Source organism: Eupeodes corollae, chromosome 2 (genome assembly GCF_945859685.1).
Source record: "Eupeodes corollae chromosome 2, idEupCoro1.1, whole genome shotgun sequence".
Taxonomy (NCBI): domain Eukaryota; kingdom Metazoa; phylum Arthropoda; class Insecta; order Diptera; family Syrphidae; genus Eupeodes; species Eupeodes corollae.
In genome coordinates, this window is record NC_079148.1 from 107048654 (window position 1) to 107073359 (window position 24706).

The 24706-nt window shown below is 32.1% G+C and overlaps 1 protein-coding gene across 1 annotated transcript; it reads right to left on the minus strand.

Moving 5' to 3' along the window:
* Nucleotides 1–1392: 1392 nt before the first annotated feature.
* On the minus strand, nucleotides 1393–23813 carry LOC129945168 (UDP-sugar transporter UST74c-like). Its single transcript, XM_056054828.1, has 6 exons — nucleotides 22436–23813; nucleotides 16766–16769; nucleotides 3010–3277; nucleotides 2536–2740; nucleotides 2244–2467; nucleotides 1393–1616 (listed from the first exon to the last, which is right to left on the minus strand). The coding sequence occupies exons 1-6, from the start codon at nucleotides 23441–23443 to the stop codon at nucleotides 1466–1468; spliced, it is 1860 nt and encodes a 619-aa protein (XP_055910803.1). The 5' UTR covers nucleotides 23444–23813; the 3' UTR covers nucleotides 1393–1465.
* Between the last annotated feature and the right edge of the window lie 893 nt (nucleotides 23814–24706).

The window sequence follows — 24706 nt, forward strand, 5'->3', positions numbered from 1 at the left end:
CGCAGTGGCCGATCGTGCGTCGACCACATCAACATCTTGCGAATCATATTCGATCAATCATCTGAGTACCAATCACCGCTGTACCTAATGTTTGTAGATTTTGAGAAGGCGTTTGATCGGGTCAATCGTGAATGCATCTGGAGATCGCTTATTACGCGAGGAATCCCTGAGAAAATTGTCGGGTTTATTAAAGAATCGTACAACAAGTCTGTTTGACAAGCTTAGCCACATAGATTATGCTGACGATATATGTCTCATGGCAAACAACACGGCAGGCTTAAATCAGATGTGTGAGAGTTGATGGCTAAAGGATTAACACAAATAAGACCAAAGTAATGACCACGGGCCAAAGCACAAGTTATTCTAAGGCAGGGGACCATAGGGGAGGTCGAGCAGTTTAATTATCTGGGAAGTTTTATAGCTCTCGATGGCGGAACGGACCTGGATGTTAACAGTAGAATAAACAAAGCCCGTAGTGCATTTGGAATCCTTTCTCCTGCGTGTAACTCTAGCAACATATCGCTACGCACCAAGTTGAAACTCTTGATATCCAACGTCAAATCAGTTCGTTAACCGTTGTCTCTGTTCTGAGAATGTTGTTGAGCTGTGGAATAGGACCGGACGGAAAAAATTGGACGTAGATATCATGCAACGGAAATGGCGTTGGATAGGCCATACAGTGAGGAAACGAAACGACAATATAGCAAAACAATCCGTCCAATGGAATCCCCAGGGTAAGACGCGTTGGAAGACCAAAGACAACTTGGAGGTCATCAGTTTTGAAGGAGGCTCGGTCTCAAAGTATTCAATCGTGGCCACAGCTGAGGTCAGTTGCGGTGAATCGGGATAGGTGGAAGGATCTGGTTGCTGCCCTATGCTCTAAGGGGAGTTAAAGCGCTGCTGTACTTGTTGCCGGACTACATATGGCCAATCAGATACTTGAAACTTGGCTTACTTTTAAGTCCTCTATGACGTCTGAAACTAACAATAAAATGTGTGCGAGCAATGTTGTCAGAGATTGAAGGGATCTACAGTTTGAGAAAGCACTTTTAATAACAAGAATTGCTCTCGGAGGATTTTTCAATTCTTAGCAAGAGGCAGTACCCGTGAAGATACTTAAAATTTAAAAAAATGAAGTTCAATTCATGTTTTTCCCCCTCGAACATCTTATGAATATCACAAATCTCAATTTTAAGCCAGATTTAAATTCAAAGTAAAGTGACTCTTTTCTGAAGTTTATGTTAATTTGGACATTTAGTTTTACTGAAAAATAGTCAAACAAAACTCAGACACATTTTCTTTTCTATAGATTGAAAACTTAGAAATTTTATTCAGAATCAGAAAACCAGAATTAAATTTAAAAATACGTATGTACATACATACAGATACGAATTAAATTTTGTTTAAGATATTTATTTGAATTGTTTAAATTAATAAAAATACATACTTAATGGACTTTTAATTCTCAATCTAGAAGTTTAATGCCTAATTCTTCACGCAGTTGAGAAATTGGTTGTTTCCATCTTTCTTCCCAGTATACGGCCATAAGTGGCTTGATTGATTTTCCGTTTTGTATCGACCATGGAAGATACCTTGAAATATATTCTTTTCTTTGTCTACAATGAGAAAAAAATTAAATTACAATAACAAGAACACTTTGAAAAACTATAGAAATTTATATCACATTAATCAAATTGTCTCCAAATAAGAAGAAACTGTCCCTTAACTCAATGTTTCTCTAAATTTAAGTCCACATTTTGTTTTAAAAAAAACTTATAACTACAAACATTTCACAGCAAATTGCACAATTTAAAATTAAAGGAGAAAATTTATAATTTTATCTAAAAGTCGTTATTCAGACTTCAAGAAACATTTGCAAATAAAAACACCCATTACCACTTGACCACCCTAATGCATACTATGAAACAAAGGTATAGTTTGAAATTAAGTTTTTAATTCTTAGCAAACTCTTTTCTCTCTAAAAATGGTAAATGAATTTTATATTTTTACACATTTCGAACCTTACCAGTAGTTGAACAAATGTATGAACATTTTGTATCTACAAACACATGTAGATAATGTAGAAGCAATTGTTCCATTTTAATTTGTTGATAAGAGTTGCGATAAGAAAACTGATGTATCACTCAAAACGACAAATAAAATTAATAATAACTACTCTAACCTCTATATATCAATCTAAGACAGACAAAATTATTATTTATAACCAGCATATTTATACTTACTTTGGCCTTAACCGAGCAGCTCCGAACACAGCACCTCCATAGCACATTGGCAAGCCAGTATTTAATGCTTCAACCCATTTAACAGCCACTTCACCCAACATATTAGTTGGCATACCTAAGATCGTATGCACTAGGTCATGGCATTCTCGATAACGCGTCATAACATAAGCCAGCTGTGCATCTTCAATAAAACGAACCTCCATTCGTGAGTCCGGTGTTACATTCTGAAAGATGTTTTCTTGTAATCTAATCTTTGTTTTTTTTTTTTGTATGTTTCTTAAGCAGAATTTACATTATCGTCAAGAAATTTCACATAAGATCTGCCAAAACTTTCTTCAGGCAAACTTCTTAGATAGTTCATGTCAACAGTTGTCGTATTTATACGCGGCTTATCAGCTAAAATACGCAGTCCCTCTTCGGTGGCTTTCATAGTTGCAAGCATATATTCGAGAGCATTTGTGCCAGTGGTTTCCCCCAAACATGCGATCATATCATGACTAAGATAAAGGCATTATTAAAATTGATTAATAAATGATGGTTGGTCAAATGAATCAACTTTTCTTTTATACAAAATATAACCAGAAGAAAACCTTTTAAAATATTAGGTCATATTTTTTATTAGTTAGATTTGGAATCTAAGTTTATTATTGTCAATTGTTTGATAAACATATGATACACAAAAGAAAAAAAAGTTATTAAGTCTGACCAACCTTCATTTGTATTTGAAAATAAATAATTAATTTTATATAATAAAATTTAAACATACCGATGAGGGTCAACTATCGATGCAATCGAAGAACCTGCACTTAGTATGAATTTTTGAAATGGTGTCACTTCAATGCGGTTGCTCATAAATTCTTTTGTGAATTTATCCATGTTTTCTGTATTTTGATGTTGAGACTCTTCAATAGATTCAGCCTTGAATGATTCATTTTTAAGAATCGCAGAATCCCCTGCCAAAGAAAATTCAGCACGCAAAAGAGATGTTGTAGGTTTTTGGAATAACCCACCAGATAATTTTCTTAACATATTGTCTGAAATTTGTGTAAAAATAAAAGGAATTAAGTTAATTTTCTAAGTTAAAGTGGTATGAGATAAAAAAATGTGAGCAGAAATTTAAATTTTTTTATAAACATTTCGGAGCTTTAGATTTTGATAAATCTAAATAAATATTTTTTAAATTTTTACGTTATTTTAATGAACTATGATAAGGGAAAAGGCCAGCCGCATTCCTCCCCTTAAACAGTTCAACCGTAATACTGATCGCACTTCTAGGAACGGTTATCAGTAACATTGAATCCAACTTTGGCTGTACTGTTAAGTATGTGTCTTTAACGCTGCCATTGTAATGTTCAAACTTTCAAAATCCATGTACTAAAATATCTCTTTTCTAACCGCTCCCTTCTTTTCGAATGCTCACATTGTATCACAAGCATATTAAGGTATACAGAAGATCTTTCGTGTGTACGCTGAACATAATAGATTATATTAAAAATATAGAAACATTAACATTCTAGATTTCTTTTCAAGACCTTAACCATTTTTCCCCTAAATAAAGTTAAAGGAAAACACCCTGTTAAGCAATTGGGTACTTCTAATATCTATATCCGTACTTAATAACTTTCAATTCGAATCAGATCATCGGATAGTATGCGCGGAGTTGTTAATTAACCATAAAACTAGGCAACTTCATAAAACTACAAGAAAAGTATTAACAAAATCGATAAGTACAGATATAATCAAAAGTTATAATGCTGATCTTCAACAACGATATAACATTATGTCAAGGTTAAATGAACCTACTCAAATAGCATATAACAAAATGGAAAAAACTATAAAAGAATTTGCAGACAGGTATATTCTCACTGCTGTATCTCAAAAACAGCAAAAACTATCGAGTGACACTCTAAATATGATAGCACTTCGTGATAGTATTCGAAAAAAGACCAATCTAAATGCCCAAGAAAAACAAGATATGAAAAATATACGGAAGAACACCAAAAAACGTTGTCAAGAAGACATCCAAAAATTCAATGACAACCTCTTAAAGACAGTAATCGAAGAAACGAGATCAATAAAAAAGGCAAAGTATTCAATCCAAGATTATAAAGAGTGGATAACAGCAATGGCGGATAATGATAAAAGAATTCACGAAAGGAAGAATATTAACCAAATAGCTACAAACTTCTACATTGATCTATACAAAACACGCATAGTAGACACTGATGATATATTTCTAGAGCGACAAAACCAGGAAGAAGATTTTCCACTATTTCTTAAAAGTGAAATAGAGCGAGCAATAAATAGTTTAAAGAATGAAAAGGCGCTTCTCAATCAACGTGTAGACGAAAAAATAGTTCGAATCCTAAAGAAAATGTATCACAGGAGCACATCCCACATAAAAACGGAATGCATCGGATCAGATTTTAAAATATCGCGAGGTGTTAGGCAAGGAGATCCAATTTCATCAGCACTGTTTTCCGCAGCCTTAGAAGGAGTATATAGAAAGCTAGACTGGGAAGACAAAGGATTGAAGATAAATGGCAAATGTCTCTCAAACCTCCGATTTGCCGATGACATTATAATTATCGCAAACATCAGTGAAGAACTTCAAACGATGCTAAACGAACTATGCTCGGAATGCGGAAATATTGGGTTGTCAACAAATCAACAGAAAACTAAAACTATGACAAATGGTGCTTATGATCCAGTAAGTGTTAATAACAATATATTAGAATACGTTGAAGACTACACATACCTTGGTCAGATTATCTCATTCAAAGACAAAGAAAAAAAGGATATAGAGCAGCGAATGACGAACGCTTGGAGGCAGTTCTGGAACGTTAAGCATCTTCTTACATTGAATATTTCGAATAAAACAAGGAAATATGTGTTTGACTCAACAGTTATTCCAGTCCTCACCTATGGGTGCCAAACTTGGAAAGTCACGAAAAACACTGAAATTAAACTCCAATCATGTCAGAGAGCAATGGAGAGTGCTATTTTGAACGTTCATATTGCCCAGCAAATTAACCATCAGAATATAAGAAGTCAAACTAATTTTGAAGACGTTAGACACAGGCTTAAGAAACTCAAATGGGAATGGGCAGGACATGTTTTACGTACACCTGATAATCGATGGACAAAATTAGTAACCGAATGGATACCCTTAGAAAGCAAAAGAAGCGTAGGTGGACAACATAAACGCTGGAAGGATGACATCCGAAAAATATGCCCACTTTATTGGAGAGAAGCACTAGATAGAAGAAGATGGAGAAGTCTGGGGGAGGCTTATGCTCAGATAACCTAAAATTATACCTCTCTTTTCAAATAATGTATATTTAAATTAGTTTTAAACCTTCATTGAATTATTTGTTTCTTGTAATTTAATTAATTTTACGTACACATACTTGTTTAAATGTAATGTAAATATATTCAATCAAATGGTAATTATAAAATTATTGTAAATTTTAAAGTATTAATGAGCGAATAAAGCTTGGAATAATAATAATAATAATATCTATAATAACTAAAGCTATTTAATGTGTAGTATTGAGTTGAGAAGAGAAATGGGCAGGTTCAAAAAACATGAGGGACTTCATTTGCAGTGAACTGCATCCTTTGAATGTATATTTTTACCAAAGCAACTAGTTAGTTTTCTAAGTGGCATACATTTCAAACACAGATCTTTACTGCACTAACCTCCACCCTCAGTTCATCGTACAAAAACTACCAAACACATTTATTCAGGGCGGATTTAGGGGAGGGCAACCGGAGCGGAAACCCCGTTGCCTCCACAAACGGAGGGCCTCCACAATCGAGACTTCGAAAAATGTTTGTTTCAAATTCCAACTAGTAAACATCTTTTCCTTTTGTCCATCGGCTGTTCGATTCTTTGATTTCGTGCAGAATTTGTAACCAGCAGAAAATGAGTGGTCTCGAAACCGCTTTGTTTGTAACATTTTGGAAAGATATCTTGGAGCGATTCAACGCTAAAAACAAGCAGCCAAAAACATATCCCATACTGATGAATATGTACAAACACGCACCTGCACCAGAATGAGAAATATGAGGTTGAATCCGCTCGATTACGGGAAAGCACAAGACGCAAATCTGTCACCCAAGGAAAAATACAAATTATCCTCCTTAATCCCAGCGATTAAACAGCTATCCTTTTCTCTTACTGAAAGATTGCACGCCTATGAAGCTGTATTTGGTTTTGATGGTAAAAAAATGCACTGGAGAGCGCTCATTTTCAAAAATAAAAATTATAAAAAATATACATTGAAAGCGATTTACTCCGAGAACTAGATTTCAACGAAATGGTCAACGATTTTTCGGCGAAAAAAAGCTCGAAAGGTTCCGTTCGTTAACATTTAATTTCAGATAATCCTTTTTTTCGTTTATATTTATTCATATGTATGTGTTTGTTTAATACTAAAGGAATCTACTTGGTTTCACAATAAATTATTTATTGAAAAATTCGAGTGAAAAAAAATGTTTTACTTTATTTTGAAAATAATTTATTGCCCCGAGGCCTCTGGACCTCTTAATCTGGCCCTGCATTTATTGTATTCAAAACACTCCTCGGACAAGCTAAAAGTCCACCACGATTTTTATTTTGCATTGTAAAGAAAAATAATTGATTCTTCTTCTAATTTGACAAGGAACCCTTTTACATAAAATAAATCATAGAGTTATAAAGTTCAGCTTTCAGTTGAATGAAAAACATGATGAACTGTCATTTTGACATAAGTAGATTTGACTTGATAGTTGGAAAGATTTGTCTTGACTAACTTTCCAACAAAGTTGCCCTAATTGGAAGGCAATTTTTCGGCAGCTTACCATTCAGATACTAGAAACTTGTCTTACTTTCAAGTCCCTTATGTGTCGTCTGAGCCTGCCTTATTATACAACATCATTAAGTTAAGTTGAGAAGAAATCGTGCCTTAAAAGTAAGAGATCTTCCACAATTATACAATGTTTGAAATAAGAGGTTATTCATTTTGTTGTTTCAAAAGTATAGGGCTATAATTCGACATCTGTCATACTAAGTTGTTAAGCCAATTTTTGTTTTTACATAATCGTCCAACTAAGCAAGCAATTAGATAAATTGTGAAGAAATTTGAAGAGACTAGATTGGTTACAGATATTGTAAAGCCTGAGGTTATGTGATAACCGACTTTTTTTGCCTGTTATTGAAGTAAACAACTTGGAAAATATGTGGTTTTAACCAGACGGTTACACATGCCACACAACTCGAGAGGCCGAGTCGTAGCATTATCAACTGGCCACCAAAAGCATGCCATTTGACACCGCTGGGCTGTTTTTGTGTGGCTTCGTGAAAGACCGTGTTTATGCAGATAAACCTTTAACCAACATTCGTCAAGTTTTGGCTGAGATACCGTGCAATGTGTGTCAAAAAAGTGGTAGAAAATGATCTCAAAAGAGTCGATACTTGCAACAATTTACGTGGTGTTCATTTAAATGATGTAGTGTTTTACACGTAATACCCGTGTTTTGTTGGAAAATCTATCCATAGTATAGTAGGATTTCACACGAATAACAAAACAATATCCATATAGATAGACTCCGATCTCCGACGGGAATTGAGTCAAATCAAGCTTATTTCAACTCGATTCAGGTATATAAAGAATTGAGGCGATCTTCAAGCTCGCTTCAATACCACATGTTAATGTAGTAGTCCACGAACAAACCCCCTCCTTGAAGGAATTGTTAAATGAACTTTTTTTATAGAATCTCAATTTCCAGATGTTTTCTTATCATTTCTTCTTGAAAATTGTCCATTTTATTACTTTTAGTTAGTTTTTTTTTTGCTAAGTTAATTTTAACAATTGATTTTCACAAAACTATCTTATATTTGTGTTTTTTTTATTATTATTCCGACTGATCTTCTTTCAGTTGTACCAATTTTTAAATACAAAAATGTCGCTACTGCGGATTGTTTTGTTGGGAGTTTTTTACTGTACTATATATGGAATACCATTACCATACCATGATTTTTTTTAGTAGTAGTATTTGATTTTCGACATGCAGTGACTGCCATTAATATTCGGTTTTTGTTAATTTTTTTTTTACTTCGACTTGGTGTTTAAAAATAATATATATACAACTATTTCTTGCTTGTGAAAAAAGAATTTATTATTTCTTATTAAATGGTATAATTTTTGGTTACCAAACTAAAAGCTAAACAAAGAAAAAAATTTGAAAAGGAACAAAACTTAAAAAAAACATAGTTCATTAATATTCGTTTTTTTTCTAAAAACACAAATGCATCGTTAAGAAATTCGTTTTTTAAGAAATGATTTAATATTTTGTCGGATAACCTTGATTGGATATGACTCCTTGAAGTCTTTAAGGCATGTTTTTTTATAATTTTGGAAAGATATTCAACACTAATCTTGTTCCATTCTTCTTGGAGTCGAATTTTAAGCCCACTTATTGAAGTAACGGGGTTTTCACGAACTCTTCGATCCAATTCATCCCACAAATTTTCAACGGCGTTTAAGTCTGGGGATTGCGCAGGCGTTTTGATAACTTTTGGACAGTTATAGAGTAGCCACTCTCTAAAAACATGAGCCTTATGTTGTCCTGGTAAAACTTGAAACGCAAAACACTGAGAGAATTCTCAGCACTTTGTCTCAAATTTTCTCTCAAAATTTTCAAATATTGTTCTTTATTCATTATGCCGTCGATGAAAACAATATTCCCCATGCCTTTTGCAGATATGCAACCACAAACCATAACGTGCCCGCCGCCATGTTTGACAGTTGGTTTTAAATTTTTGCCCTTTCCGTCTGAATCAAAGAGATTAAACTTACTCTCGTCGGCAAAAATAACGTCGTCCAACCAAAACAAAATTCAACAGTGAGTTTTTTTTTTTATAAAAAATAAGAATCTACATAAAATATAAAAAAAATGTTAAACACTGATGTTCGATTCGAATATTTCGAGAATAAATGAAGGTATTGAATATTTCATTATATGCAAACATTTTTATTAAAGTGAGTGTTTTTAGAAAATTCAATCGGTATTTTTCTTATAAAAAATAAAAACTTTCAAAAAATTCTGCTAAAATTCATACGAATTGATTTCCGACTAAATATATCGGGAACAAAAACAGATATTGAAATTAAATTTATTTTTTGTATTTGGAAAATATTGGTGAAAATTCTTAGTAATTTTTGTAATTGTAATTAAATTGACAACTTTTTTACAAAACACACAAATCTGCAAGAGTAACAACAAAATAATAAGAAATGGTTTTCGACTGAAGTATAAAGAAAACAAAGAAAGATATTCTAATTTTTGGATTTTATTTTGAATTCATTAGGTTTTGGATATAAATATTAGGAGATTTTGTTATTTAAGATTTTTGGGTAGGAGATTTCTTTTTTTATTTTTATAAATTATGCTCATTTGATATTCTTTTCATCATTGATATGATTTATGATCTTTGAGTAATAACAAATTAGAATGGTTGTTCTAAAGATCAAAATAATGTATATACAATTAATCTAGTCCAAAAAAAAATCCTTTAAAAATAGTACGTCAGTATTTTATTACAAAATCTAATAATCAAGCCTGTGAATCCATTTTAAACACAAAATTCAGATATTCATCGAAACTTCGACTATTTTATTTACTTTTCTTTAAATAAGTTTTGAAAACTGATTTCAATCTTCTTAAGAGCATCTGTTAAAATTGCTCAGAGATACATCCAACAATTTGTTTAACATACTATTAAAATCGACAGTAAGTCTTGGCACGACATATCTACATTCATATGTTCGTAAGACAAAAGTAATTAATCAAAATCTTTTTTTACTAATTTACATATGAACATATCAAAAATACCTACAGATGATAAATGCCAATGACATTGAAAGTTAATGATCAGCTAACAGCATTTACTCTGACGGTATGTACATAACAAAAGTCTGTATGAGAATATCTTTCAATCATGATTACTTACACACGATCCAAAGTTTGAAACATTAAATCTAAGATCCCAATAACTAGGAAACATTGTTTTGTATTAATAAACTTAAATTGGGTATTAACTTTCCGGCAGCTTGTGTTTTTTCTTTGGAGCAATGACTTCATTGCTTCTTTTTTATTCTAAGCAAACTCATTTTTATTTGTTTAACATACATACAAATGTGTGTACATAATGGGGGTTTATGTACAAGTGTTTATTTATTTTGCTTTTGTCATAAAATCTGAGAACATTCAACTCAACAACAACAACTGTATACCGACGTACTACATATACTGCAAGAAGTACAATCAAAATGTAATACAATAAATGGAAAATAAATAACAAGGGATTTATAAGGTTCGCATCTTAAATACATACAGTGGTGGACATGAATTAAGTACACATATAGGAGAAAAATGAAACTAAGCTGTTGGCTCAACTTTCCCTTATAGGCCCCATACACTACACATGCCTGCATGCGCAAGCACAAAAATGCGCAAACACTCTTTCCCCATACACTACGCATGCAAACTGTACAAAATTCAGTTTTGTGTTCACCGCTGAACAGAAAACTTTAAAAAATGTCAAGCTCCGACTTCGCTGCTGCGGCAATTTTGATTGCTTTAGCCCTTGACTGAGCAAATGTAGCACACACACCACTCATGCTTGCAGTACTTCAGCACGAATTTCGACTCGCGGTTTTTTTATTTGATAGATATGTGCAAATAAATTGCCTATAGCAATTTTAGGGCGAGGATACATTTATTTCTATTTTAAATTAATTTTCAAAGTTCACTTTTTTACATACAAAACACGCAAAATTGTTGATTTTGACATTTCCTCCATGGTTTTTGTTCAGTGTTTCCATACTTGCTTTTTTTGTTGGGGATTTCTTTGATTTTAGTGCTCAAATGCAAAAAATACTCTGCATATACTCAAACTCGCACCCATCCCAAATCCTATAGTGATAACAAGCAGGGGGGTTCTTAGCTGTTAGTACGGGCGCCACCGTGTTATCAATCCAAAAAAACTTGTTTTAATCTCAAAAAATGAAATCAAAAAAAGTAGGGTTAAGTCTATGACTTAAAGGTGTTTTCTCGCCTTAAAATTTAAAACATGTTCTATTGAGACCCCTTTTTAACTTTCCATAGGAAGTTATTTTAATGGGTCCGATTTGTCAAATTGAAAATTTTGACATTTCTCGACGTTTCAAGGTCCCTATAGTCAAAATAAAAGATTTTTGAAAGATGTCTGTGCGTGCGTGTGTACGTACGTTCGTACGTCCGTACGTTCGTACGTCCGTACGTTCTCGACGTTTTTTCGTCCTCCATAGCTCAAGAACCTGAAGAGATATCAACTTCAAAAAAATGTTGTTATGCAGATAATAAGGCAGAAAGATGCAGAAAGGGCTCTCAAGAAAATTGCGTGGGTGGTTTTTTTTACCATAGCAGTTTGAAAAAAAGGTGAAAATTTTGGCTAATATCTTACGAACCAAAAATGCTAGAGACTTGAATTAAATTTTATATAATATATTGTAATGTGATACCAAACAGGTATATTTTTAGAAAAAAATCAATATAACGGCTTTTTTATAAATCAATAAAACTGAAAAAAAAATTTGTCACCTCCAAAATTTTACGACTGAAATATGATTTCATCTATAAAACCATTTTTTTGCAACGAAGAATCATGTTTTTGACATCTGATAAAATTTTGAAAAAAATCGAATTGACAGTTTTTAAAAAAAAAAATAAAAACCTAAAAAAACATTACTCAAAGTTCGTAAAAATTGAATATCGATTCAAATATCTATTCAAAACCTTGAAATTTAGGCTTCAAGCTTATTTTATCTTATAAGAAATATTGTTTTCAACATTTTGACAAATGTTGAGAAAAATCGAATTGACAGTTTTTTTACAAAAAATAAAAACCTAAAAAAAAATGTATAAAAGTTGGTAAAAATTAATTTTCGACTCAAATATCTTTTCAAAACTTTGAGATATTGGCTTTAATTTACTTTTATCTTTGAAAAAATCTTATTGTCAACATTCAGTTAAAGTTTGAAAAAAATCGAATTGACAGTTTTTTTTTACAAAAAATTAAAAACCGAAAAAAAAATTAACAAAAGTTGGTAAAAAATGATTTTCGACTCAAATATCTTTTAAAAACTTTGAGATAATAGCTTTTCACTAATTTTTTCTTATAAGAAATATTGTTTTCAACATTAGGACAAATTTTGAGAAAAATCGAATTGACAGTTTAAAATTAAAAAATGTATAAAAGTTGGTAAAAAGTGATTTCCGATCTTATATCTCTTCAAAAATTTTAAATATTGCCTTCAAACTAATTTTATCTTATAAGAAATATTGTTTTCAACATTTGGTAAAATTTTTCAAATAGCTCTTCAAAAATTAAAAATATTGGCTTCAAACTTATTTTATTTCACAGGAAATATTATTTTCAATATTCAGTAATTTTTATATAAGAATCCAACAGTCCGTTTTTTTCATAAAAAATAGTATGCAAATTTGGTTAAAATTAATACGAGTACATATAGACAAACTTTTAAGCAAGGCAAATCAACAGACGGGATGGGAAGTTATCAGTATGGGTCGCATCCCACCCTCTTTTTATATTAGGTGGCGCAACAGTCCATGAAGAACAAGGGCCTAGTGACTTACAACTCTCAACCATTCCTGTGTGCGAGTTATGTTGTCAGAGATGGAAGGGACCTACAGTTTATGTGCCCAATCTGAACGGCTAATTTGAGAAAGCACTTTTCTTGACAAGAATTACTTTTGAAGGATTTGTCAATTCCTCGCAAGAGGCAGTACCCGCGAAAACTGTTTTTATTTATTTTTTAATTAAGGTGGCACAGGCAGGGATTGAACCCAAGACGCTTTGCATGACAGTCCAACGCACTAACCATTACGTTACGGGTACTACTTTAGACCCCTACTTAACTGTACAAAAAAAATCAAAAGGAAATTCGTTTTTCATATTTTCATATTTTCTCCTATTATTTTATATCACTTAACATACATACGTATAATTAATTAAATAATTAGCTAATAGAATGAGTGTACCAAAATGTATATGAAAAATCTAGAGTTTAGAATTGTATTTTCTTTTATAAATGTGGTTAATTTATTTCCACCACTGTTCATAAGTACAAAGATATATTTATATGAAGGAGATACACAATTTCAATTCTATTAAAAGATATCATATCTACATAAGTCATAATTATAGTTCTTTAACTATAGGTACCTAGATCTACATAAGTACATAATATGCCCGTTATGATTAATTGAAGTACATATTATCATAACTGTGATATTCATTTCATACTCGTGTAAAAAAAGTAAATTTACTATAGAAATGTTTAGATTAAACACTTACGAGGAACTGACACAACATTTATATTTTATTCAAACTTTTCAAAAAACTACAAGCACAACTTTATAATTTAATAACCTGCCATTTAGATTCGATTATTTGCTTTTTACAAAAAAATCATTACGAAAATAATGATAATCCAATGCAGACATATTAGTTAAGTTAAATGCATATACACAATTGGAAGATTTTCCAATATTAGCAGATTTTTCGCAAAACTTGGGACATGAAAGTAAGGCAAGTTACTAATATCTAAGCTGCCAAAAAAATTACCTTCCAATTAAGGCAACTTTAATGGAATGTTGACTGCAAAGTTAGCCAAGATAAATCTTCGTAATATACAGTCAAGTCTACTTAGGGGTCAGTTATAGTTATCATTGAAATCGATCCATGTTTCCATTGGATTAGAAATACAAATTATATACTGATCGATCGGAAATCACCCAAAGAATATTTTTTGAGTGAAAAAAGTATAACTGGATGTTTGTTTTTGTCTAAAAATTTATTTTTTTATTTTCCGGACGGGAATTCATTTTCCTGAACAGCTGATACTTTTATGTTCAAAAGTGAAACGAATTGTTCCACTGATTTATGTTCCAATTTCACACAATTCCAATGACATATTTCTGTCAGTAAAAGTTTTTCGGTGGACGTCAATTAGGAAATTTTGTTCAATGACAGAAATTTTAAATGATAGTGTGTTATTACACTCAGACTTTCTATATGCTGCGTGTTTTGCATATTTTCTTTTGAACGCCCATCCCGTCAATCTCGCATTATTACACTAGGATGTTTTTCGGTTGCGTGTTTTTGACACTGCTCTTTCATTTTTTGTTTTCATCCACAAAGTCGAAGTGTGAAAATATTTAAGGAAAACTGCACTTTTTACTACAGCAATGATTATTGAAATCATGAATACGGATAATAATTCCAAATAATGTAAAAACAGGAATTGGATTGAAATCTGGAGAGAATCCTTTTTTTTTCTTGACAAAAGAACTTAAAATACCAAGCTAGATTCCTTCAATCATTCCTTCATTTAATTTCATTCTAAGGTCTTTGCTCCACTTTAATTTCCGGCGGAGTATTTCTTGTTAACTCGGTAACAATAGAAAGAATAATAAAGCAACGCCAAGAAAAAAAGAAAGTCAAAAAAGAGAAACGTCAAAAACCATCCAAGAATCCTGAACCCATAACTCTGCGGGTTGAGATTTTTTAAAGTATTTCTATTTCACCTACTTTCTCTTTCGCACTTATTTGCGTCTTTCTAAAAACGTCTGAGTGTTATTACACACACAGCTATAAACGACCTGTCAAGGAAATTCCATTGTTTGTTTTCAATGATGAAAACCAATGATAGCTATAACTGGCACCTTATGCAAAAATGAAAATTGATCATGTTTCTTCATTCAACTGAAAGCTGAACTTCATAGCTCTATGGTATATTAAGTGTAATTAAGTTCCTTGTCAAATTGTAAAAGAAATAAGTAGTTTTACATTACAAAATACAAATCGTAACTTTCATGACGAGTGTTTTGTAGACAAAAATGTTTTGAGCAGTTGTAGTTCACAGCAAATCAAGTCCCTTATGTTGTCTGAACTAGACCATTTTAACCAATTTTCTACCAACCCTGTAAACACAAAATTTTATCTGTCAAAGTTACGAAAAGGATATTTAGTCAATCGTCGTCAAATGGCCAGGTTGAGACGACATAAGGGACTTGAAAGTTAAGCAAGTTTCTAATATCTGATTGGCTAGCTGCCAAAAAATTACCTTCCAATTAAGGCAACTTTAATTGAAGTTGACTGGAAAGTTAGTCAAGAAAAATCTCCCTAACTATTAAGTCAAGTTTACTTTTATAAAAATGACAGCTGATCATGTTTGTATTACTCTTTGATTTATGATTTATTTGTTTTCTGCCCAACTTCATTTAATGTTTTTTGTAAAAGGGTTCCTTGTCAAATTGGAAAAGAAATAACTAATATTAATTTACAATACAAAATACAAATCGTGGTGGACTTGTAGCTTGCCTGAGGAGTGTTTTGTAGACAATAATTTTGTTGGTACTTTTTGTACTATGAACTTAAAGTAGAGGTTTGTGAAGTAAAGTTCTGAATTTGAAATTCATGACACTTAAAAAACTAACTACCTAGTTGCCTTGGTCAAAATGTACGTTCAAAGAATGAAGTTGACTGCAAATCAAGTCCCTTATGTTGCCTGAACCTGCCCAATGTTATATCAAAAAAAGGACTACATACACAATTTCTTGGGTGTTTCAATTAATTTGAAAGTTGTCCACTAATTGGATATGGGATGATTTTCTTTAGAACAATATCATCCAGATATAATTGACAGACATTTTTTGAGCAGGAAACAACAACAAGAATCTACAGAATTTTTAAAGTATTTAAAAACTAAAAAAATAGAAAGAAATACAAAATCACCGTTTTGCAAAATAACGTAAAAGAAATTATACCAAAAAAGGGGAAAAAGGATGGGACTCATGAAGAACTTTTATAAGACAGACATTATTGCCTGCTTCATTATTGTTTCACTATATTTTATATTTTTTTTAATGTTTTTCCACGACCTATTGTTTTTACTCCTAAAATAAACTCTCATATTTTCTATCATCTGTTGAGAAAATTGTATTTCAATGAAAAAATTGTTGTCTACCAAAAAATTATTTTCTACCAAAAAATTGTTGTATATTTGGATAAATTCGACCAACCGCATAAACAGACAATTTTTACTTGATAGAAAATTTGCAATTGTCATCTAATTGGATGACTTTTGACAGTTCGGCCAATATTTGAAAGTCTTCCAACCGTCTATACTTATAAGAGTTTTCATTGGTAAATTCAGATTTCCTTCAAAGATTTTTTTCGTTGCGTCGTTTGTCACTGTATTAGTGCAAGAAATGTTTTATTTTATTGATTGTGCAAGGTTTAAAGTAATCTTTGGATAACTAACTAAACTTGCTTTGTTTAACATAAATCACATCACAAACAAAAACTATTTTATTAAATTTGAATTTAATTTATAAGAATAAAATAAATTCGATTTTAATTGAAAAGTGACAAAAATTATCAATTTTGTCAAATTAGAATGAAACCATACCCCACTGTAATTTCAATAAATATAAATTAATTCATGATAATTGTTTTATTATGTAAAAATCTATCGAATCTTATCATTATTATTCTTTAAGAATTAATATCCATGAATACTCCACTTTAAAAAAAAAATAACTTTCACTAAATTTGGGTTCATTAAAACCCTGTGAAAACTTTTGGTTTTTGCAAAAAATAAAAACTAAATTTAGATATTTTATATTCTAAAAGAAACATAAATATATATTGTATGTGTCACACGAACGAGTTTAAGTGACCCAATTGTACATTTTATTTAAATTTCGTTAAGCCTAAAATACCGGATTTTTGTAGGTTTTGAGTAAACATAACATTTTTAGTATATCAAAACAGTATTCACCTGTTAACCGGTATTTGCGTAAATATTTTTCTTTTTTTTAATAAAAAATAAGAATGCTTTTTCCCATGGAATATTTATTTGCAATAAAATTCGCATTACCGATATTTGAGATAGGGAAATATTCCCAGCAATGGCGGATCCAGGGGGTCGTAGGGGTCATGACTTCTCCTTGGGAGATAATTTGTTTGCTTTTTTGTAAGAATTTCTTTCAATTCAAAACTAATCGTATTGCGTTAAGGGATATAACCCCCATTATATTTTGAATTATATATTTTTTGTATATGAAAACAAAATTTGTATTTTACTTCCTTAAACTTTGTTGCTAATAGTACTACTTTTAACTGAAGACTGGACCAAGAACATAATATGAATCGGAAATTCAGCCTATTCCAAAAACTCAGCACAAATTCTTCAACTCTTGACCAACTGACGAACCAGGGGGGGTCATATAAGCCATAAAGCATATACAGTAAGTAAAGATTTTATCTATAGATTTATTAGTAATTTAACGACAGTCACCAAAAAGTGGTTTGCTGTCAAAAACAACTAAAATATTTGTTTTCACTCAATTTAGAATTTGAAAAAAAAACTTTAGTAATGCTTTTAATTATTTTCATTAAAATTGTTTCTAAGAAAAAGAGCAAATATATATTCAGGTTCTTAAGAAGAAACCTTCAATAAAGATCATCAATTTTATATTAGGTTGCCCTTAAATTCCGTAAACTAGCCTTCAATTTTATTATTAATTTGTTTGCCACACATAAATAGTGAAAATTGTATTGATTTTTACTGGCGACATTAAAGAACTATACGGCAAGTTTAGTAAAAATTTCGAACTAGAGCGTTTACTAAAATATGACATTTCGACGGTAGAGAAGTCGAAAAAAGTGTGTACCCCGATTCCATTCGTCTGTCTGTCTTTCCTGGCTCCTACAGTCTAAGCAATTGTGTTGATTGAATTAAGGTTTTCAGCCAATTAGCGTAAGGCGTTTTATTAATTTTATTAATACGAAAAATAACAGCAGTCCTCATACAAATTTGTTGGTTAAAACATGCGATTTTTCTAAAACTTTCTCTAAATTTTGTGTTCTTAATTTGGCTTTTTTCTACAAGAAAAATATATTTTGCTATTGCTCCAGAAGGGTACCCCTTAAAAACCTTTATTATGTTTTTAAGTTTTCTTAATAACTAATGGACCGATTTCAATAATCTTCTCTTTCTGTGGAAGCTCTTTTTGATGATCAAATTGATGATGATTTTTAATGATCAAAAATGTATTTTTTTTTTAATTTAAAGAAAAATATTAATCTTGTTTACAAAAGTCGAAATCTCAGAAAGAGGTCAAAATTTGTTGACGAAATTTAAATGTAAATTGTACATAATTTATAAGCTCTTTATTTAGTGCTTACCAAAAAATATTTTTAAGAAGAAATTTCAAATTTAAATGGTTTTCGAAAAAAAAGGTAATCTAGATTTTTTGACAAATAAAATGGCATTCAAATTTTTAAGAAAAACTTATTTTGCAGGTACATTTTTAAATCTTAAAATATAGGAAACATTTTTAAACAGACTTTTTGGAAGAAATTAGCATGTTCTAGCGACCCAGTCTTGCATGTTATTTATTTCAAAATTGGTTTTCTTGTGAATACAAAAGATCTTAAAAAATTTAATGAATCTACTTTTAAAGTGAATTTTTTAGATATAAATTTCCTCAGATTAGCCCACCCAAGATTAGAGGAATACCATTAAGCTTAACCGATCAAGCTAAATATTTGGGACTTATTTTAGACAAAAAACTAAATTGGAAGGGCAATATTGATGAAAGAGTCAAAAAGGCTAATGTAGAGCTTTTTACTTGTAAAAAGGCCATGGGATCAAAATGGGGCTTCTCCCCAAAAATAACCCACTGGCTATACACTTCGGTAATCAGGCCGATACTCATTTATGGAGCCCTCGTATGGTGGACCGCACTGGACAAGATGGTAAATCTAAATAAGCTTATCAAAGTCCAGCGATCAGCAGGTATGTGCATCACAGGAGCACTTCGTTCAACACCAACCGCAGCACTGGAAGTGCTTTTAAACCTAACACCACTTGACATCTTCTCTAAAAAAGTGGCTGCCAACTCATGTGTAAGGCTTAGAGCCACCTCTCAATGGACCAGTAACAATACTGAACATACTACTATTCTAGATTCCATGTGTCCATCCCTTCAAGATCCTCCTGGGAAGAAGAGAGACCCCTGGAAGACGATGCGGTACACTTCAATACTGACGGTTCAAAGACCGATCACGGAGTTGGAAGTGGTATCTTTTCAGAACAGCTGAATCTCAGTCTATCCTATAGACTTCCAAATCAATGTAATGTATTCCAGGCAGAAGTAATGGCGATTAAAGAAGCACTATCCTGGCTCAAAGAAAACGTTAATCTTGTAAGGATATACGAATCTTCTCAGACAGCCAAGCTCTCACGTCTGTTTCCACAAACTTTCAAACAGACCACGATTGTCGATCATCTCTGAATGAGATGACGGAACAGTTTAACATTCACCTCATTTGGGTGCCGGGCCATAGAGACATTCCGGGAAATTGCAAAGCCGATGAGCTCGCCAAAAACGGAACACTTCTGCCTTGTGTTAGACAAAAACACAACATAGGAACACCACTTGCTACATGCAAATATCTTCTCAAGCAATATGCTCTAGAAACAACAAATGCTAGATGGTCACAAAGTACCACCTGCCTAGCAACCAAGCAAATATGGCCAAGTATTGACTTAAAACGGTCAAAAAGCTTAATATCACTAAGCAGACAAAGTATAAGCTCTACAATTGGAGTAATAACGGGACACATGCTCTGATGCTAGGGGTCTACACAAAAAACTTCTGTAGAAGCTCCATGGACGAGGAGGAAGAGCAAACGGTCTTACACCTTCTATGTACATGTCCAGCACTCTCCATTAGAAGGAATTACTTTCTCCGTAATCCCTTCTTCGATAACACCAGTGAACTGGCAACGATTGGCACAAAATGTCTCTCTAACTTTATTAAAAGTACAAAATGGTTTGTTTAAGTTCATTATTCTCCCATGAGTAACCTCATTTACTCATTAGTGGTATCACAATGGACCCTTGAGGTCTACGTGCGTCAATGACATCTGTACAGCCACTCCAACCTATGTACTTCAATGCAACTATTTCCTTAAATTCAAGAACCAAACATTTTTCTCCCTAAAATTTTTAAGTTTTATTGACTCCTTTAAGATCAAATTACGAGTAAGCAGACTGATAGCGATAGTAATAACAGACTTCGAAAAAACTTCGTCAAAAAAGCCCAACATTTCTTTATATTAGATCCTCTCTCATTTTCTGAATTTTTGATTTTTTTTAGCGTTCTTAGCATAAATAGAAATAGATACAAGAAAAGTATATTTTATTTTTGGGAAAAAAGCTACGTTTAAAAACAATTTCTAACATTTCTGCGTGAAATGCAGCAAAAACGATTGTGGTTTACCTCTTAAATATGGCATATTTAGACAAATTTTGGAATCAAAATTTCATATGTCATCCAAATTAAATAGTTAGACCATACCTTGCTGGATAACAGTATTATAAAATAATTTGATAACTATAGTTTTCATTTTAGCAATTGAAATGTGTAATGTTATTTTAATCTTGTTAGCTTCCTTTACAAAACATTAAAGAACATTTTTAAGCGGTGAGTAAAATCTCATCTAAGTGTGTGAACATCCCCCTCCCCCTCATGAAAAGTCTGGATCAGCCCTTGATTCCTAGATAACCCCTAATATCGTTGTCAAACTTTGTCTTGGATTCATTACCAGTTGGATATTGCAGAAAACCATATTAGTGGTCCTTCATTTTCAACATAACATAAAAACACGATCGTCGCTTAAGCGCAAATTATTGTATGCTCTTTGTTTCGGTTCAATAACTTCAAAAAACTTTCTTGTGGCCTAACATATTTTTTCTTAACATTTCTCTTATAGTGAAACAATTTATAGTTTAGACTTTATAAATGGAGAACGTGCTATTTTGCGTTAACTGTTTACATTTAAAGTAAATAAGAACCACAAAATTCGACTACCAACTTTTTGTTTGTGTTTTTAAACAGAGGTATCTGCATGATACTTACAAACGCTAAAAATAGAAGCAAAGTTAACTATGACGAACAAATAACAAATGAATAATAATAACCAAACTCGGTTCAAGTTTAGACAGAAACGTAGAGGCGCTTGAATCAATAAATAATTAGTTTTTTATTTCTATGATTGATAGTTGAAATTTGGTTAAGGTTCAGAGTATCATATAAGTCCACAAACACTATTTATTTTCTTCAAATTTTAGGGCTCATTGTTATAACTATTTTCTCGGCATTACTATCTTTGCCTACCCACATATTGTAAACAAACACACACATGTTACTAAATAAACACAAAATCAGCATTGACCTTGTCGAATATTATTTTTTTTAACGGACGAAGTTATTTATCCATTTGTGTAATCAACAGTCATGACGGCCAAGATATTGTAGTAGGTTTACAAACACCCGACTCACGTGTACCACACATGGTTTTGTTTCACTGCAAGTTTTTTATTTTATCATAATGCAATACATTTGTTCATAGCACATAAATGTAAATTGTATCGTGCCACAAACAAAACAAATAGAAGAAGGCAAACAATAATATGTACCTAAAGTTGGTTTTGCTAATGAACTTTTTGTTTTGTAATGATAAAAAGTAAAGATAAGACACAATTATGTATTCTAAAGTAGTTTCTTTTTATTATATTTATATTCATAAATTATATAATTTATTTTTATACAAATTCGTTTTTTTGTTTATTTCTTTCTCGTTTAACTTTTTGTTCTTAAAGTTAGTGATAAAATTAACACTTCAAAATATTTTTCTTAAAGCAACAATTAATATATAAATAAAAATTCTAATAAATAAAGCACTCAACAGGAACAATCAAGCCGTCTTTAAGAAAACAAAAATATAAGAGTGCTATTTTTTTTATTACCGAGTTTAATAAAAAACAAAATTATCTTTTTACAAAAATAAAACTTACATTTCTAAATTACCTAGTTAATCAAATTTTTAAATTATGGCTTTGGTACTCTTAATCGTCATTCGTCATCAATTTTTGTGTGTGTTTCAATAACAAAGTGGTATGGTTTTTCTTTTTGTAGTTTATATAATTGAATTTACACTTCATGTTCTTACTCTTATTAACCTATATGTCTACGTGCCGCAGACATTTCTTAATTCTATGCTATACAGACTCGACTTTAGTTAGAGGAACAAGCGATTCCTTATCGGGGGCTTCCTTTCTCTTGAAAGTCACATACGCATAAAGTAGACTAGCGAACACACTTATATTTATTCCAATACAATTAACCCAAGAGAATATGTAATCGCCGCCGATAAACATTCCCAAGTATGTCACACATATGTTTTTTAAGCAGCCGGTTATTGTGGTCGTCAGGGCTGAGTTATATTGTGTGCAAAGCATTGTGCTGTAGGTGAGGACAAAGCCCATGAAGCAGCTCATGAAGAACTGTACAACGAAGAACATGTTGTTCCAATGTGGGAAATTTACCGATTGCTCTAGATCCCCAGTAAATAGGGTCACCATAAGGGCGGGAATGAACATGAAGAGCGAGTTGTAGAACATCAGGCCGTACTTTCCCATATCGATGGTGTCCAATTTCTTCTTCACAAATACTCCATTGGCTGCTGTAAGGCTGTTTGTGATCATAACGTATGCATAGCCTTTCATGTTGAAGGAGAGATCGTCACTGGCTGCGAGGAGTGCTCCTCCGATCATGGCATAGACACTCACTTGGACAGCTGTTGACGGGCGTACCTTGAGGATTTTTAGTTCCAACAACATGGTCATTAGAATTGAAAATCTCCGCAGAGCAGCAAACATCGGGAGGCTAAGTTCTTTTGTTCCCCCCAGACCGAACATCATGTTTCCCAGGAAAATCAATGGCAGAGGAAAAATCTTCCCAAATGAGTCGCGTCCTATGTCGGGAAAACTGACAAAGCGGAGGCGTTTTCCCATGTAAAGCACCACGATGCTGGCACAGAGCTGACCCAAACTTAAAAATAGAAACGATGGAAATTGATAGGACGTGAGGACTGTTTTATTGACGACTGTGATCATGAACGAAGCGAGTCCGTAAAAAAGTGCACTGCCGATTTTTTTTAAGTACAATGACCCATTTTCGCGCGAGCTCTCCGAAGAGTTGCCTCCTCCACCACCACCGCTACCGTTTGCCATAGCGATTACGCGTTACCTTAAGTAATTCGATGATTGTTCTTTTTATTTTATTTTTTTTTCTTAGAAACACGAACAGGAAATGAGAGATATGATTTCACTTGATTACAATTTAAAAAAAAAATAAAAGAAAACTACTGAGTTAGCACATTTAAAAAAGAAACGTTCTGGGAATAGATTTGATAATTTTCGAGAAGAAATATATTTCCTCAAATGTGGATTGTCTAGCTAACAAATTGATTTTTGCAGTTAGCCGGTGGAATATTAGAAAAATTGGTCAGAGTTCCACAGAGAATTCCGACGGTGGTACTTGGCAGAAGCCATTTTGATTAGAGCTGGAGCTGTCGCTGTCACACTTCACGCGAAAATGAGAAAGGCAAAAAAAGAATAATATCCAAAAACAACAACACCGCAAACTGGACAAAGCAGAAAGATTCGCCAAAAAATCTAATATAATGGCAAGACAATGTTTTTTACTTAGAATTAATTTAAAATAGAATTTAACTTACTTTTGGTTTTGGTAAATTACTTTAGTTTTGTATTTATTTCACTTAAAAATTGAATTTATTTTAATTTTTCTAAGTTGTTTTGAAAAGTAAGAAAACTGCACAGCGCAGCTGATAGCGAAATGTCAGATTAATTGTTCGAAAACAGCTGAGATTTATTCGAACATTAGGCTCCGAACACATTATAGATTTAAGCTACAACCATAGTTCGAATGTATGAGGATGAAAAATAAGAGGATACAAAATATGAAATGTTTATATTTTAGGTAGTGGCAATACTTGTCTTAAAAGTTTTTGTTCAGTGGTATTGCCTCTTGCAAAGATTTGTCAAATCCTAATACTTGTTATCGCACTAGTCGTTTAACTTCGTCATAATAACTAACATTACTAGCACACAATAATCGCTGAGATTTGTGAATTACTTGGTCCTGGTTTTCTATGAGCTGTACTGTCACAAAATGTAATTATTTGATAAAGATGGAAAAATAAAGAATTGCAGAAGCCAAGATTTGTTTATTTGCCCACATGTTGTAAATTTTTCACTGTCACATTTCAAAAAGAAGAAACGGAAGGTAAGTAAGATTTTTTGAAATAATTTGATTATTTATTTGGATTGGTTACAAACTATAGCTGTTTATATTGTTATTGTTTGTTTAAAAATGTTCCACTTCACTGTGGAGAGAATTAAACCATAATTTTGGAATTCATACGTAGTAAATTTATTATTCTTAACACATTTGTCAGGCACTGTGATCGGTGT